Source organism: Entelurus aequoreus, linkage group LG21 (assembly GCF_033978785.1).
Source record: "Entelurus aequoreus isolate RoL-2023_Sb linkage group LG21, RoL_Eaeq_v1.1, whole genome shotgun sequence".
Classification (NCBI taxonomy): Eukaryota; Metazoa; Chordata; class Actinopteri; order Syngnathiformes; family Syngnathidae; genus Entelurus; species Entelurus aequoreus.
In genome coordinates this window covers 31,194,782-31,213,227 of record NC_084751.1, presented here as the reverse complement: position 1 = coordinate 31,213,227, position 18,446 = coordinate 31,194,782, and the positions used below count along the sequence as shown (strand labels likewise).

The 18,446-nt window shown below is 42.3% G+C and overlaps 2 protein-coding genes across 8 annotated transcripts in view; one reads left to right on the top strand and one right to left on the bottom strand.

Annotated features, from left to right (window-relative positions):
- pam (peptidylglycine alpha-amidating monooxygenase) overlaps positions 1-18,446 on the bottom strand; it is a 110,012-nt gene that overhangs the window by 86,541 nt on the left and 5,025 nt on the right. For 4 of the 5 annotated variants that reach the window (XM_062031429.1, XM_062031432.1, XM_062031431.1 and 1 more), the window contains exon 1: positions 4,811-4,906. The exons of the other annotated variant lie outside the window; for it this stretch is intronic. The gene's annotated coding sequence lies outside the window, so the exon portion shown is untranslated. Of the gene's footprint in view, positions 1-4,810; positions 4,907-18,446 lie in introns of those variants that run through there. 5 annotated transcript variants of the gene reach the window in all.
- On the top strand, positions 5,254-13,395 carry pomk (protein O-mannose kinase). Of its 3 annotated transcripts, XM_062031439.1 has the most exons (4): positions 5,254-5,475; positions 8,294-8,569; positions 12,416-12,832; positions 13,061-13,395. In XM_062031439.1, exons 2-4 carry the CDS (start codon positions 8,300-8,302, stop codon positions 13,184-13,186), a joined length of 813 nt encoding a protein of 270 aa, XP_061887423.1. In that variant the 5' UTR covers positions 5,254-5,475; positions 8,294-8,299; the 3' UTR covers positions 13,187-13,395. The 3 variants fall into 3 exon arrangements, with proteins under 3 accessions (XP_061887423.1, XP_061887422.1, XP_061887420.1); XM_062031438.1 differs by having other exon boundaries at positions 5,254-5,471; positions 12,416-13,395; XM_062031436.1 differs by having other exon boundaries at positions 12,416-13,395.

Sequence of the window (18,446 nt, the reverse complement as noted above, 5' to 3'; positions counted from 1 at the left end):
TTGCAATAAGAGACATATGTTTAATGTACTGTGCGATTTTTTACTAAAATAAAGCCAATTATGCAATTTTTTGTGGTCCCCTTTAGGGCTGGGCGATATATCGCGGGTTTGTCTCTGTGCGATATAGAAAATGACTATATCGTGATATTCGAGTATACGTTCTCACGCAGTTGCTTTTAGCTGCTGGCATTACACGACAGGCTCTTCCCACTCCTTCTTGTGTCTCCTCAGAGACAGCAAGCGCACCTTCTACATACGTCACATACTGTCACGTCATACGTCACATACGTATACGCCCTCGCGGAGCAGAGAGGTAGCGGCATGGGTAACGTTAGCTGTGATGCGAGTGGTAATACAAGAGAAAGAAGGTGCGAATCTGGTAACAAATGAAGGAAGAATTAATTCCCAAGAAAAACAGCAGGGGGTCCATCGTCTGGCGGTGGTTTGGCTTCAAGTGGGAATATGTCGAACAGACAACCGTAATTTGTCAAGTGTGGGGCAAAAGCGTTTCTACAAAAAGTAGCATTACTGCTAATATGTAGCATCATTTGAAAAGTCACCTGCTAGAGAATGAAGAGTGCTTACTCCGCATGTCAACATCTCCAATTGGTGCCACACGCCCACATCATCAAAATGCAGAGGCAAACATTTCCAGATCAACACCGCATGAAAAAAAGAGTTGACAACAAAAGGAGATCATGTCCGCAGGAACCTAGCACATAGCGAAGGACGAACACTATTTTATTTCCTATTATGCAGCTCATTTTTATTTGACACTTATTGAAATATCTTGTGTGACATCATGTTTTTAAACTATTGTAGTGGCGTTCTGTACAAAAAGTGCACTTTAATTTAGTGTTATTTTGATAAGTCATCTCAGTGACACCATGCACAAAAGTGCACTAATAGCTTTGTTTTAAAATGTCTCTGACAATCTTGCACTTTCTGTTTTGGAAACGATGTGAATGTTTGTGCCACTGCTTAATAACTGTTTAATAAATACAGTTTTGGTAAATTTACTTAGTTGTGATTTCATTCTCTGCCTGGAAGTTTAAAATGAGCATATATTAATGCAGTGTGAACAAGAATGTTTTAATGTAGACACATAGAATCATCATACTGTTGTGATTATATGTATCAAGTGTTAATTCAAGGCTAAGGCAAAATATCGAGATATATATCGTCTATCGCAATATGGCTTAAAAATATTGAGACATTAAAAAAAGGCCATATCGCCCAGCCCTCGTCCCCTTTATATAGAAAAGTATAAAAAAGTACCGGAAAGCACCGAAATAATTTTGGTACCGGTACCAAAATATTGGTATCGGGACAACACTACATCAAACAGTGTTCTTATCTACAATAATGGATTAGATTTTGTAATGGATTAGATTTTATATAGCGCTTTTCTATTATTAGATACTCAAAGCGCTCACAGAGAAGTGAGAACCCATCATTTATTCACACCTGGTGGCATACTTGCCAACACTCCCGAATTTTCTGGGACACTCCCGAATTTCAGTGCCTCTCCCGAAAATCTCCCGGGACAACCATTCTCCCGAAAATCTACCGATTTCCAGCCGGACAACTATATTGGGGGCGTGCCTTAAACTCACTGCCTTTAGCGTCGTCTCTCACCTGAAAAGGAGACTTTTATATATGTCTCCGTTATCCATAGATTTATCTATAACCCATAAAGTAGGCAGGCACGGAGCTATTTCTCAGCGTGTGTTTATTCCAGCCGGCACGTTAATACACTGACACACAACATCCACAAGGCGGCGGCAACACAGTATTATGGGCCACCTTGCAAGCAACATTCCGTTCTCATTTGCGGATGTTTTCAACAAATCCGTGAAGGATATGTTCCCGGATTCAGAGATCGCTCGCCAGTACTCAAATGGCAGAACAAAAGCTACTCAAATAATGAAAGGTAAGTATTATTTTGTTTTTTTAAGTAAGCAGCGAGCACAGTACAGTTAGTAGAACAACTGTGTTTTCATTACTGTACTATATATATATATATATATATACATACATATATATATATATATATATATATATATATATATATATATATATATATATATATATATATATATATATATATATATATATATATATATATATATATATATATATATATATATATATATACTTTAATTTCAGTGAATTCTAGCTATAAATAAATATGCTCCTCCCTCTTAAACCCGCCCCCCAGGCCCCTCCCCCGACCCAGCCCACTCCCCACACCCCAATCTCCCAAATTCGGAGGTCTCAAGGTTGGCAAGTATGCCTGGTGGTGGTAAGCTACATTTGTAGCCACAGCTGCCCTGGGGTAGACTGACGGAAGCGAAGAGAATCATGTTTGTTCTTCAAAGGAAATACTTTTGAATGTGTGGTTTGTGTGTTTTTTTAAAACAAAACTTAAAAGATTTCAGTAAAAGTACTTTTTGAAAATATTTTGCATATTTCAAAACAATATTGCAGACTGAACCGCTTCAAACAAATACTCGAAGATTATATTGTGCAAGTAATGTCTTGTAAGTAGGGATGTCCGATAATATCGGACCGCCGATATTATCGGCCGATAAATGCTTTAAAAAGTAATATCGGAAATTATTGGTATCGGTTTCAAGATTATCGGTATCGGTTTCTAAAAGTAAAATTTGTGACTTTCTAAAACGCCGCTGTGTACACAGACGCAGGAAGATGTACAGAGCGCCAATTAATCCTTGAAGGCGCTGCTTTTGCATACTGGCCCAGTCACATAATATCTACGGCTTGACACATGCACTAGCGAATGCAAGACATACTTGGTCAACAGCCATACAGGTCACACTGAGGGCGGCCATATAAACAACTTTAACACTGTTACAAATATGCGCCACACTGTGAACCCACACCAAACAAGAATGACAAACACATTTCGGGAGAACATCCGCACTGTAACACAACATGAACACAACAGAACAAATACCCAGAACCCCTTGCAGATGCTTGTTTTCATTCAGAAAAATCTACCTCTCACACGTGATGACAAGGAGAAAAAGAATTAGCCCACTCTTTGAGCTTCATCTGTTGCACAAATAGACTAATAGTCTGGACTGAGTGAAGCTATTTTATTTATGTTTTGTGCCTTTTTTCCACATGCACTTTAAAGGATGGCTGTGTTTTCTACTAGTCTAGACTGAAGCAGTTTCATTAATGTTCATGCACTTTAAAGGATGGCTGTGTTGTCTACTAGTCTAGACTGAAGCAGTTTTTTATTTTTGTGCCTTTCTTGTTTTTATTTGCACATTTTTGTTACTCATACAAATACGTTAAGAACAGGGCAGATTGAGCCCAGTTTATAGTATAATTTGGACTGAAGCTGTGTGCCTTCATTGTTTTTGTAAATGTTGTTTTGAGGCATGTTAAAAAAAAAAGCCCTTTGTGAAAGTCAACAGTGTTTCCCATAGTTGTAGTGGGTATCAGGATTATTTCAGAGAGAGCATGTCCCACATTCCAAGCTGCTGTTTTGAGGCATGTTAAAACACAATGACAAACACATTTCAGGAGGACATCCGCACCGTAACACAACATAAACACAAAAGAACAAATACCCAGAACCCCTTGCAGCACCAACTCTTCCGGGACGCTACAATATACACCCCCCGCTACACCCTACCACAACCCCCGCCCCCCCACCCCGCCCACTTCAACCTCCTCATGTTCTCTCAGGGAGAGCATTTCCCAAATTCCTAGCTGCTGTTTTGAGGCATGTTAAAAATAATAATGCACTTTGTGACTTCAATAATAAATATGGTAGTGCCATGTTGGCACTTTTTTCCATAACTTGAGTTGATTTATTTTGGAAAACCTTGTTACATTGTTTAATGCATCCAGCGGGGCATCACAACAAAATTAGGCATAATAATGTGTTAATTCCACGACTATATATATCGGTATCGGTTGATATCGGTATCAGTAATTAAGAGTTGGACAATATCGGAAAATCGGATATCAGCAAAAAACATCCATACTTGTAAGCAATGAACACCCCTACAGAGGCACACAGAGTCTGATGCTCTTTTTTTTAGCATCATTGCCAACCTGAACACGTCAACAACAGTCCTCAGATGCAACAGTGCAAGTATTATTGTCTTGTTATCACTGACTAACGCAAACAAATGTGTATGTGTTTACTTTGTTTTAATCGTCAGCTGTGACGTGAGCCTTATCGTGTAATTAGGATGATGGTGATAGTATAGATCCCTATGACTCCCTCAGTGACTCATCTCAGGACTCAGTGACAGGGAGAGGGGGCGTGTGAACTGCACAGTGATGCTCTGACGTCACAGTCCAATGGAAGACGACGGGAGGAAACTATGGAAACAGGGCTGAGTCTGACAATGGACCACAGCACGTACTCCACCAGCAAACAGAATGGCATTAGGCAACCCCACGAAACCATTTAAAACACCACTTACAAGCAACCTAACCAGTAATATAATAATAATTGGTTTAATTTCTTAGAAAATTTTAAATCACCCCAGTGCATAAATAACCAGAAATGTAGCAGGAAGACTATGCACAGGTAACTAGAATGTGATCCTAAAATAGATTACTAATCACTCAAGGCGTAATAAATTGACGGTATGGATGAATAGTATTTGACAGGGTCAACGTTACACTGGTTGAATCAGCTTGATTTGGAGGTATAGATATCATTTATAAGGTTACTAAACAAATGTACAGGTTTATGTTACGTCAGGTTTTACGTAATACTTTAAATGTGTTTTATAAAAATGGTTTGTATATTTATTACCTGTTGGATGTAGTTGTGCGTCCTCCTATCTACGTATTATGACTGCTCCTCCTGTTGTGTTTATGGACTATCTTGTCAGTCACAAAAACACTTCCTTCCTGGTTCTTGCGTTTTCAAAATAAAAGTAAAATATCCTTACGCGGTTCTCTTTTTTTTCTTTCTGGGGTTGTCTGCGTGACCACTTTGTGGTGTTTAACGCGTCCACGATGATCTTATTTGCTGGATTATGATTGCTGCAAAACTCCCTATATACATTTTGGTGTCATCACAAATTAATTAAAATTTCAGCGATTAAAATTAGCACAATAAAAAAGAAGAAAATATAGACAGTATAAAAGTATAAAAGATGTTTGTCTTATTTAATTTTGTAAAATGTTTTTAGTAAGTGGGCAAGGAGGTTGTAATCACGCAATGCCATATGTGACGGACCGCACGTAGACGCTTTTATTGCGTCGGTCTATCAGGAAGGGATTGTTAGTTTCCGGTGGTTCATTTTTGGTAAAAATCCACGCGGACTCTCCACATACAATATTTAACTGTTTATGGAGGGTCATTTAACGTTATTGTATATCCCCGCCTGGACATATATAAATACATAGTTTTCGTTTCTGTTCGGACTTTTGTGACCATGGTCGCCGAGGACATGTGAGAGGGCTGGACTGTAGGTAAATGATGCCACCTACCTCACTTGAATTGTACTTTCTTCTTTTTTTAAATACATTGCTTTCTTGTGCCTGCGTCATTATTTATATACGTTTTCTGTCTCTCCTGGCAGAATTAGTCGCTTGTAGCTCTCTACTAATAACTTGAGTAAATTCCTGTGTCTTAAAATTCAGTGTGTTGTTTTCTGCCCTTGTCTAGTCTCCCCATCTTGAAATGAGTTTGGAGGAATGATTGTGAAACCTGAAAATTACACATATACAGTACAGGCCAAAAGTTTGGACACACCTTCTCCCATTCAATGCGTTTTCTTTATTTTCATGACTATTTACATTGTAGATTGTCACTGAAGGCATCAAAACTATGAATGAACACATGTGGAGTTATGTACTTAACAAAAAAAAGGTGAAATAACTGAAAACATGTTTTATGTTCTATCCATCCATCCATTTTCTACCGCTTATTCCTTTCGGGGGCGCCGGAGCCTATCTCAGCTACAATCGGGCGGAAGGCGGGGTACACCCTGGACAAGTCGCTACCTCATCACAGGGCCAACACAGATAGACAGACAACATTCACACTCACATTCACACACTAGGGCCAATTTAGTGTTGCCAATCAACCTATCCCCAGGTGCATGTCTTTGGAGGTGGGAGGAAGCCGGAGTACCCGGAGGGAACCCACGCAGTCACGGGGAGAACATGCAAACTCCACACAGAAAGATCCAGAGCCCGGGATTGAACCCAAGACTACTCAGGACCTTCGTATTGTGAGGCAGACGCAATAACCCCTCTTCCACCGTGCTGCCCCCTGTTTTATGTTCTAGTTTCTTCAAAATAGCCACCCTTTGCTCTGATTACTGCTTTGCACACTCTTGGCATTCTCTCGATGAGCTTCAAGAGGTAGTCAACTCAAACGGTTTTCACCTCACAGGTGTGCTTGAAGCTCATCGAGAGAATGCCAAGAGTGTGCAAAGCAGTAATCAGAGCAAAGGGTGGTTATTTTGAGGAAACTAGAATATTATATTATCTATATATTCAAATATCTTGAAAAAAGTATAATATTATAATATTATATTATATTTTATATATATATATATATATATATATATATATATATATATATATATATATATATATATATATATATATATATATATATATATATATATATATATATATATATATATATATTCAAATATATTAAGTTAAGTTAAAGTGCCAATGATTGTCACACACACACTAGGTGCGGCGAAATTATTCTCTGCATTTGACCCATCACCCTTGATCACCCCCTGGGAGGTGAGGGGAGCAGTGAGCAGCAGGGTGGCCACGTCCGGAAAGCATTTTGGTGATTTAACCCCCAATTCCAACCCTTGATGTTGAGTGCCAAGCAGGGAGATAATAGGTCCCATTTTTATAGTCTTTGGTATGACTCGGCCGGGGTTTGAACTCACAACCTACCGATCTCAGGGCGGACACTCTAACCACTAGTCTACTCAAATATCTTCAAAATAGCCACCCTTTGCTGTGATTACTGCTTTGCACACTCTTGGCATTCTCTTGAGGAACTTCAAGCACACCTCTCTGCAATTCCTCTGTCTCACCCTCCTCCCAAGTCAAGAGTCTGGGTGTCATCCTTGACAGCACACTCTCCTTTCAAGCCCACACAAACAGCATTACCCGGTCTGCTTGCTTTCATCTTCGGAACATTAATCGTCTTCGCCCATCCCTTACCCCACATACTGCTGCCATACTAGTCCATAGCCTGGTCACCTCTCGCCTGGACTACTGCAACTCTCTCCTGTTTGGTCTCCCTCACAAGTCACTTCACAAACTTCAGCTTCTCCAGAACTCTGCAGCCCGGATAATCACCAGAACCCCTTCAATCCAGCACATCACCCCTGTTCTGCAGCAACTCCACTGGCTACCCATCAAACATTGTATCCACTTTAAAATAATTCTCACTTTCAAAGCCATCCATAACCTCTCTCCATCATATCTCTCTGACCTGATCCATGTCGCCACGCCCTCACGTTCCCTAAGATCCTCTTCATCCATCCATCTCACTGTCCCTTTATTTAAACTGTCCACCATTGGTGCCCAAGCTTTCAGCCGCTCTGCCCCACATCTTTGGAACTCTTTACCACCAGACCTTCGTAATTTAGATTCAATATCCCTCTTCAAATCAAGACTCAAAACACACCTATTCCTGACTGCTTATTCATTGTAATCATTTTTTCTTCTCTATCTTTGCTGTTGTTGTTGTTGTTTTTTATCCAATTTGATTTTATTGTCTTGATTTTGTACGGTGTCCTTGAGTGCCCAGAAAGGCGCCTTATAAATAAAATGTATTATTATTATTATTACCTCTGAAGTGAAAACCATTTCAGGTTTTTTTGTTAAGTACATACAGTAACTCCACATGTGTTCATTCATAGATTTGATGCCTTCAGTGACAATCTACAATGTAAATAGTCATGAAAATAAAGAAAACGCATTGAATGAGAAGGTGTGTCCAAACTTTTGGCCTGTACTGTATATGCAGGCTGCACACTGTCACCGATTAGGTTCATAACTTTTATGGACATCATTTCTTGGTGCTACCAGGGCATTGAGGGGATACGCTTTGGTGGCTGCTGGATTAAGTCTCTGCTTTTTGCAGATGATGTGGTCCTGCTGAGATCTTCAGATCTCATTGGATCGGTTGGCATTTGAGTGTAAAGCGACATTGCTCCTGTTTGTTATTGTAAAGAATGCACGTGACAAACGACTTTCTGTAGCAAATATAATTTTGTCTCCCACATTTGTTTTCCTGTTACAGTGCAACATGGCTCGTCAAAGTAGCACTGCAATCTCCCGCACTGCTCCGATGCTGGCAATTTGCCTTGCAGCTTTACTCCTCAGCAACATCTTGATCTACCTGTATTTGGACTCTGTGTACCAGTCTGATGGCCAACAGGTAACTGTGCATGTCGGCTGCGCGGCTCAACACTTTAAAATGACAACAATGAAGAACTGCACCCCCTGGCTCCAATGTTCCCTGATAGAAACAGAAGTTTACAAGTTGAAGCTCATTGGCCAAGGAGCAGTGAAAAAGGTATTTGAAACTTGTTTTTGTCTGTCAACTATTTTATTCCAAATTCCAAATGAATCCAGTGTGTTATTACCTTCTAGAACAGGGGTACCCACACTTTTTCCGCAGGCGAGCTACTTTTCAATTGACCAAGTCGAGGGGATCTACCTCATTCATTTATATAATTTATATATATTTATTTATGAAAGAGACATTTTTGTTAACAAGTTAAAGGTGTTTAATGATAATCTAAGCATGATTAACACATATGGATTCCTTTCTTTAATGAAGACAAGAATATAAGTTGGTGTATCACTTAATTCTGATGACTTGCATTGATTGGAATTAGACAGTGCTGACAACGTCCGCATTTTCAAACGGAGGAGAAAAAAAGTCCTCCTTTCTGTCCAACACCACATGAAAGTGGTTGGTTTTTGGCATCTTATTTGTTCAGCTTTACAAAAAATACATTGATGGAAAACTCTGTAGCTTGCGAGCTTGTGTGTGCTAGCTTTCTGAGACTCTTAGTTTGTTAGCGCAGGCAGGATGAAGCAGGGCTTTTATTGTGAAGACAGGAACTGTGCAGTCGGTCTTTAGAGTTTTGACAGCAGGTACGGTGCGAGATGTTGAAATAAAAAGTGTTTCTCGCCCCCCTCTGTATTTTTTTCTTAATAATGAGGTCGCAGCAGCCAGCATCATCTCACAAGACCTCCGGGTGCCGTGAATGTCAATCAAGTGACGAAAGTGACGTCTTAGTGAAGATTGATGATCGCTAATTTTAGGGTCTATTTTTTTAATGCCTGGCTGGCGGTCGATTGACACACTCTCCGCAATCGACCGGTAGCTCGCGATCGACGTAATGGGCAACCTTGTTCTAGAAGCTACCACCAGCGCATCAACTGTGAAGCTATTCTTACACAATATAGGTCAACCTCAAGTCATCTGAGGCCCTGTACAAACGAAACAAAACCTTTTCGTTTTAGAAACAGTTTTCAAACTGTAATCAGTCCACATAGTATTGTACCAAGAAATATTACTGTCCACTGAAATATTAAAACAACTCAAAACAATGTAGTACATACACCAACCTGTAAAATCCTACCACAGAAACTTTGCGATAATAGGCATTGGTGTAAAATTTCAGGATGATTATGAAATGCACTTAAACCTTTTACAAGTAACTCAATTTGACTTTCTCTTACCTTTTGAATGCACATTTCCAACTGTTCAACGTTGCTGTACTTTATACCATATTTGAGTTGGGGAATTTGACAATTATCAGTGAATTATCATTCACTCTGGTCAATATGAATGTATACTTTGATAGAGAAAACATCAAGCTCATTAAATGACAGACGCAACAGCCTCTTAAAGGCCTACTGAAATTTTTTTTTTTTATTTAAACGGGAATAGCAGATCCATTCTGTGTGTCATACTTGATCATTTCGCGATATTGCCATATTTTTGCTGAAAGGATTTAGTAGAGAAAATCGACGATAAAGTTCGCAACTTTTGCTCGCTGATAAAAAAAAACCTTGCCCCTACCGGAAGTAGCGTGACGTCACAAGCGGTAGTGCTGCTCACAATTCCCCGTTGTTTACAATGGAGCGAGAGATATTAGGAGCGAGAAAGTGACGATTACCCCATTAATTTGAGCAAGGATGAACGATTCGTGGATGAGGCACGTTAGAGTGAAGAACTAGAGGCAGTGCCGGACGTATCTTTTTTCGCTCTGACCGTAACTTAGGTACAAGCTGGCTCATTGGATTCCACACTCTCTCCTTTTTCTATTGTGGATCACGGATTTGTATTTTAAACCACCTCGGATACTATATCCTCTTGAAAATGAGAGTTGAGCATGCGAAATGGACATTCAGAGTGACTTTTATTTCCACGACAATACATCGGTGACACACTTAGCTACTGAGCTAACTTGATAGCATCGTTCTCAAATGCAGATAGAAACAAAAGAAATAAACCCCTGACTGGAAGGATAGACAGAAGATCAACAATACTATTAAACCATGTACATGTAACTACACGTACATGGTGGTTAGCTCCCCGCCTCTTACCATCCAAAATCGCTGCCGTTGTGTCCTTGGGCAGGACACTTCACCCTTGCCCCCGGTGCCGCTCACACCGGAGAATGAATGATGAATGAATGAGTTGTAAATATGAATGATGGGTTCTCACTTCTCTGTGAAGCGCTTTGAGTGTCTAGAAAAGCGCTATATAAATCTAATCCATTATTATTATTATTATTACACGGTTACATCAACAGCCGTGCTCACCTGCGTTCCAGCAATCGGCGGCGCGACGAAGGACTTCACCCATCATCGACGAAGCTCTTAGCATGAGCTAACGTGATAGCATCTTTCTCAAATGCAGATAGAAACAAAATAAATAAATCCCTGACTAGAAGGATAGACAGAAGATCAACAATACTACTATCAGGAGACACCGAACCAAACACTGGACATGTAAATACACGGTTAATGTGTATTCGACGCCTGTCGAAGCCTAGCAATGCTGTTGCTAACGACGCTAACTTAACAACGGGACCTCGTCAGAGCTATGATAAAAACATTAGCGCTCCACCTACGCCAGCCAGCCCTCCTCAGCTCATCAACACCCGTGCTCACCTGCGTTCCAGCGTTTGACGATGCGGTCGGCGGCCCGGAGACGTAGGAAGTCAAGGTGAGTTCGCCGCTAGCGTGTCTGCTATCCAAGTCAAAGTCCTCCTTGTGTTGCTACAGCCAGCCGCATACACCGATCCCACCTACAACGTTCTTCTTTGCAGCCTCCATTGTTCATTAAACAAATTGCAAAAGATTCACCAACACAGATGTCCAAAATACTGTGGAATTTTGTCGAAGAAAAGAGAGCTCTGTGTATTGTGTCCAATATGGTCCAAACACTTCCGTGGATCTCTCGACGTCACGCGCATACGTCATCCTCCAAAGGCGTTTTGAACCGGAAGTTTAGCGGGAAATTTAAAAATGCACTTTATAAGTTAACCCAGCCGTATTGGCATGTGTTGCAATGTTAAGATTTCATCATTGATATATAAACTATCAGACTGCGTGGTCGGTAGTAGTGGGTTTCAGTAGGCCTTTAATGTAACAATAATGTTAGTCTGGTCATGGGAGCACGGTGGGGTATATAAAGTTAAAAAAGTTAAAGTACCAATGATTGCCACACACACACACTAGGTGTGGTGAAATTAACCTCTGCATTTGACCCATCCCCTTGTTCACCCCTTGGAGGTGAGGGGATCAGTGAGCAACAGCTGTGGCCGCGCCCGGGAATCATTTTGGTGATTTAACCCCCAATTCCAACCCTTGATACTGAGTGCCAAGCAACGGGTCCCATTTTTATAGTCTTTGGTATGACTCTGCCAGAGTTTGAACTCACGACCTAACGATCTCAGGGCGGACACTCTAACCACAAGGCCACTGAGCAGCATATATCGTACAGTATGATTTGTTTTTAAGACATGCTTAACAAGTCACATTGCATGGTTACATTTACACAATTCGACATGTCTGAAGAAGAGTAGGGAGAAGCTAAGCTTGTATTTGAGCCAACCCCTTCTCCACTTCTGTTTCCATTATAACTTTTTTACAACATGAAAAAAATACAAATGAAAACTAAATTATGTGGTTATTACATCTGTTTCACAGCTAGGTGCTAATGGATTCAAATTGTCTCTTCCAAACGTCTAGCAAGAAGAAAACATGTCTCAAATACATACGTCTTTCTAAAATATACCGGTATAATTCGTAACACCGGTATACCGCCCAGCCCTATCGGCTATTGAGAAAACATGAATTTTGTTGAGACTTATCTCTTTCTCTTTACTCTCCTTAGGTCTATTTAGCAGAATGGAAGGGTCAAAAGGTGGCTCTGTCCAAACTGTCCTCTTTGGATTACTCTGAGGATTTTCTCCACGGATTGTCTATGTTAAAAGCACTGCAAGGTCCCTGGGTGGTCCAGTTGGTGGGGTTTTGCCTTAAAGACTATACCTTGGTCACAGAATACCATCCACTGGGTTCACCGCTCAATTTGGAAGTTGTTCTTGCACAGAAACACCACAAACATCGTAACACTTGGAAGACACGACTGATGCTGGCGAAAGACTACGTCTCTATCCTCCATTACCTCCACAACAGCCCAAGTGGCCGGCGGGTGATGTGTGACTCCAATACGCTGGAGAAAACTTTGTCTCAGTTTCTGCTCACAAATGACTTTCACCTGGTGGTGAATGACCTGGATGCATTGCCTGAGGTAAACCTAGCCAATGGTTTGTTGGTCAAATGTGGCCACAGGGAGCTCATCGGTGACTTTGTAGCCCCTGAGCAGTTGTGGCCATTTAGAAACACCGGGGAGCCTTTTTCAGATGATGTTATGCATAAATATGATGAAAAGACAGATATTTGGAAGATCCCAGATGTGACACAGTTCTTGATAGGAAAAGTGCCTGGGGGAGACTTGATCCACTTCCATCTTTTTCAGATCCACAAGGAGTGTAAGGCAAAAGACCCTAAACTCCGCCCTTCAGCCCTGAATGTATTGATGGTCTACAAGTCAGTTTTCAGCAGCATGGTCCAAGACAATGTTGGGTTTAGAGACATGCTTTAAAATCAAACACAATTTTTTAAATAAAATCAATAATGAAACATACCGGTAGATGTTTTTATGTGAAGTAGAATACAGAATGAAGTAGAATACAACATTTTTACAAATTTTCTTTTTTGAAACACACCCACATAAGATGGTCATCATGACAATGTCATTGGAATATACTATTTTTTTAAGTTTGGCAATAAATCTGTATTTTTTTTAATACATTTGGTGAAGGTTTGCATTTAGGTTTCTGGAATTTACATAAACCCTCTTAATCTATTCCATTAGTCACAACTGGAAATTACAAATGTACAGAGTGTATAATAACACTATTGACTGTTTCTTCGGCACAATGACAGTAAATGTGTATAATGTTGTAGTTTTATCCATCCATCCATTTTCTACCGCTTATCCCTTGTGCTAAAACTAGCACATGAAATATAACCTACACAAAATCTACTTCAACATTATTATACAGTTTGTTTATATTGGTGGCGTGTGTTCATGTCATTTACAGTAAAATCTCATACATTAGTGAGAGGTAGAGGCAGAGGTTTAATTTATAACCTCTGCCTTGTTTTAAGGAATATTTAGGCCTACTAGGCAACTGTTAATGTTGGTCATTATAGTGGTACTTGGAGAGCCAAGTTTTTTCTGAGGTGGTAACAGTTCGAGAACCACTGTTCATGGCTGCATTAGACCGCTTTGTGTGTTTCAAAAGTAAACACAGGCGCAGGAAAAACAAAGACTGGATATTCACTGGTATATGTGTTCTTGACATAAACAAGTGGAATGGATTGGATGAAGTGAATGGACACTTGACATATTTAGTATATATATATATATATATATATATATATATATATATATATATATATATATATATATATATATATAGTGTGATGTACTGTACTCGTGGTTCGATTGAGAGTACTGCATTGTTGTTGTGGTGATTGATTGCTTATGTCTGAGGGATCTCCCGACTGACATTCGGAGTATAAAGTATACACACTGCTGCTACACTGGTGTCCTGTCCAGTTATTATTATACCTCATAGTCCAAGACTTAACATGGTCTCAGAAGTGGCTGACTCTTCACTTGAGGCAAGCTGATCTCACGGAGACTTTAACGGATTTGCAGAGCGAGTGAAGAGGACCTGTTTGATGTGCCAGCAAGCCCCGCAGCTAGCATTAGCATCCCGGAGATGGAACAGCTCAAACCACCGTCATCTCTGCTTCTTTCTGGGAACCTGGCTGAGAATTGGCGCAGGTGGGAGCAACGTTTTCAACTGTATATGACAGCCTCTGGAGCCATTGAGAAGGATGAAAAAATTAAAGTGGCCATACTGTTGCACACTGTTGGAGAAGATGCATTGGAGGTATTCAACACATTCACTTTTGCTGATGGTGATGATAAGAAAATGGATGCTATCCTCAAGGCTTTTGAGACATATTGCAGCCCACAGAAAAATGTTGTCTTTGAGCGCTACCAGTTCTGGTCTCATAATATGGCTGATGGGATCTCAGTTGACAAGTTTGTAACAGAACTGCGCCAGAAAAGTAAGAACTGTGAGTTTGGAGCAAGTGAGACCGAAATGATCAGGGATAAGCTGGTGTTCAACCTGAACAATGCATCTTTGAAGGAAAGGCTGCTGAGGGAAAAAGACTTAACCCTGGGGAAAGCAGTAGATCTGTGCAGAGCATCCGAAGCAGCAAGGAGCCAGATGCAAGCTATGCAACCTACACAAGCCACTGGTGAGTCACACGTCCAAGCCATGAATAGAGCTACAGCTCACACAGAGAAAAGGAAGTTCTACAAGGACAGAAGGACAGAAAATAAAAACAGAGAGTGGAGTGCACAATGCAACAAGTGTGGGAGGACACATGAACCTCGCCAGTGTCCTGCTTACGGTTCTGTATGCCACAAATGCAATAAGCAAAACCATTTTGCCAGGATGTGCTCTGCACCCACTGACAGGACGGGCACCCTGACACATAGCACAGGCACAACAACAAGACGTGGTGTCCATGACCTGGAGACTGAGCTGGATGAAGAAGTGGATGTCAATTCACTGTTTATAGGTACTGTGTCATGTGTGGATGTGAATGCAGTCACTAAAAGCAAAGACACTGCATGGTACACTATGGCTAGTGTTATGAATGTCCCGGTCAAATTCAAGATTGACACGGGAGCAGATGGGAATGTGCTGCCTATGTCCATTGTAGAGACATTTCCAGGCCGTATAAAGCTACAGCCCACAAGAACAGTGCTGGTAGCTTATGGGGGGAACCGCCTCAGACCTGAAGGGACTGTGTCACTGATGTGTGAAACTGCTAAAGCTAGAGCCAAGCTTGACTTCTTCGTGATCAACCAGTCAGCTGTGCCAATCATGGGCAGAGAGGCAAGTGAGGAACTGCGACTGGTGAAACGGATTGATGCACTTCATGAGAGATGCCCAGCCACGACAGAGAAGCTAAAGAGGACTCCGTCTACAAAAGAGGAGCTGCAGGAGATGTATCCTTCAGTTTTCACCGGGCTGGGTGAGTTCCCTGGTGTACATCACATACACACTGACCCTGCTGTGACACCTGTAGTACATGGGTGCAGAAAGATTCCTTTGGCTATCATGGACAGACTGAAGGTCACGCTGCGACATCTAGTGGACACAGATGTAATAGCCCCTGTGAATGACCCAACAGAATGGGTGAGCAGTTTGATGATCACAGAAAAGAAAAATGGCTCACTTAGGGTGTGCTTGGACCCTCAAGACCTAAACAAGGCCATTAAGAGGCAGCATTACTCCATTCCTACTCCACAAGATGTCTGCTGCAAACTAGCAGGGAAATCCATCTTCACCATTCTGGATGAGAAGGATGGATATTGGCAGGTGAAGCTGGATGAGCCATCGTCTATGCTGTGTACATTCAACACACCATGGGGCCGGTACCGCTTCAAGAGACTGCCATTTGGCATCAAGTCAGCCAGTGAAGTGTTTCAGCAGAAGAACTGTGAGACCTTCGGCGACATTGAGGGTGTACATGTCATAGCAGATGACATGATAATTGCTGCATCATCAGAACAAGAGCACGCGAACATCCTCCAGCAAGTCATGGAGAGGGCACAAGCTGCCAATGTCAAATTTAACAAGGACAAGATCCAATTCAAAATCAACACAGTGAGATACATGGGCCACATCATCACGCCAGAGGGCGTTAAACCAGATGATACCAAGGTGACCGCCATTGCCAACATGCCAGCACCAGAAGACAAGAAAGGTGTACAGAGACTGTTAGGAATGACACGGTACTTGGCCCAGTACATTCCAGGGGAGGCTACAGTGACGGCCCCTCTGAGACAGCTGCTGAGAAAAGACGCAGTATGGCAGTGGGCTCATGAACACAATGCAGCTCTGGAAAGCCTGAAGGCTGCTCTGATTCGTGCCCCAAGTCTCAAGTTTTATGACCAGCACAAACCCTTGACAATCCAGGCAGATGCGTCTAAAGATGGACTGGGGGCGTGTCTTCTACAGGAAGGCTTCCCGCTGAGCTATGCCTCCCGAGCATTGACAGACACAGAGCAGAACTATGCTCAAATTGAGAAGGAGCTGTTGGCCATTGTGTTTGCAGCCAAGCGCTTCCACCAGTACATATATGGGAAAACAGTGACTGTGCAGTCGGATCACAAACCTCTTGAGGTGATCTTCAAGAAACATCTGGGCAAAGCACCAGCAAGGCTACAGCGGATGCTTCTCCAGCTGCAGTGCTATGATCTAGAAATTGCATACACTCCAGGAACTGACATGCATGTCGCGGACACACTCTCTCGCGCTGTGGTGACAGGACGAGTCGATGACCTCACGGAGAACCTGTTCGAGGAGAAGGTTGTGTATGCCATGGAGGCCACAGATGCCTTGAGTGAAAACATGCTCAAGCAACTCCAGGGAGCAACTGCAGCAGACAAGGTGTTGCAGGCAGTGATACAAGCACACCAGACAGGCTGGCCAGGGAGGAGACAACGCTGTGACGGCATGTTACACCAATACTGGCCTATCCGTCACACAGTGAGTGTCAAAGATGGTGTAGTAATGGCGGCTGATAAGATAGTCATTCCCCAGAGCATGAGAGCCGTCATCATGGATAGATTGCACCTTGCACACCAAGGTGTTCAGCGAATGAAAGCCCATGCCAGGAAGGTCCTGTACTGGCCAGGAATGGCACAGGACATAGAGAAGAAAGTAGAAATGTGTGCCACATGTCAGCAACTGCAGCCACAGAACCAAAGGGAACCTCTCCAGTCACACGAGATACCTGAACTGCCATGGTTGAAACTGGGGACTGACATATTTGAGCTGCATGGACAGTCATATCTCCTGATTGTAGACTACTTGACAAAGTACCCAGAAGTGCTAAACCTACCAGATAAGACAGCCCACTCGGTCATACAAAAGATGAAGTCGGTCTTCTCCAGACATGGGATTCCCAAAGAGTTGGTGAGTGATCATGTTCCTTTTGCAAGCTGTGAGATGCAGAAGTTTGCTGCAGAATGGGGCATCAAGCTGACACATTCTAGCCCTGGATACCCACAAGCCAATGGGCTTGCAGAAAATATGGTAAAAACTGTGAAACGCTCACTGAAGAAAGCAGCTGCAACAGGGACTGACCCACATCTGGCTTTGTTGTCATTGAGAAACACACCGGTGACGGGCCTGGATGTCTCCCCAGCGCAGATGTTGATGGGACGCGTCCTGAGAAGCCCTCTCCCGCGCACCAGTGCTGTGCTGCAACCTTCAACTCCTAAAGACGTTCATGACAGACTTCGACAACTGCAGACTCAAAGAGAGAAGTACTATAATGTGGGCACCAGGCCACTGCCTGAACTGACTCCTGGGACCACAGTGCACATGAAGACGAGGCAGGGTTGGAAACCTGCTGTTGTACTAAGCAAGAGAGTAGAGCCACGCTCTTACTGTGTGGAGTCACCGGCAGGCGTGATCTTCAGGAGAAACAGACGACACCTGAGGAGAATTCATCCGAGTCTGCTTGAGAATGCTGATCCTGAGTCTGTCGACCAGCCGGAGACTGTGTACGATGACCCACAGACCCTGCAGGACGAGACACCCGCCACTGAGGCCCTGAACAACCAGAACTCCCAGTCCGGCACGTGCGGCGCTACACGCCACACCAGATCTGGGAGGGCTGTCGTTCCGCCTGCGCGGTACAGAGACTATGACACGAGCCAACGCTGAAGGTTGCCACACAGTTAAACGTTAAACTTG

Bases quoted from the DNA above. Each gene is read 5' to 3' on its own strand.
- pomk (XM_062031438.1), top strand. From the start codon at position 8,300: ATGGCTCGTCAAAGTAGCACTGCAATCTCCCGCACTGCTCCGATGCTG. The intron at 8,570-12,415 runs GTATTTGAAACT...TACTCTCCTTAG, and splicing joins GCCAAGGAGCAGTGAAAAAG to GTCTATTTAGCAGAATGGAA.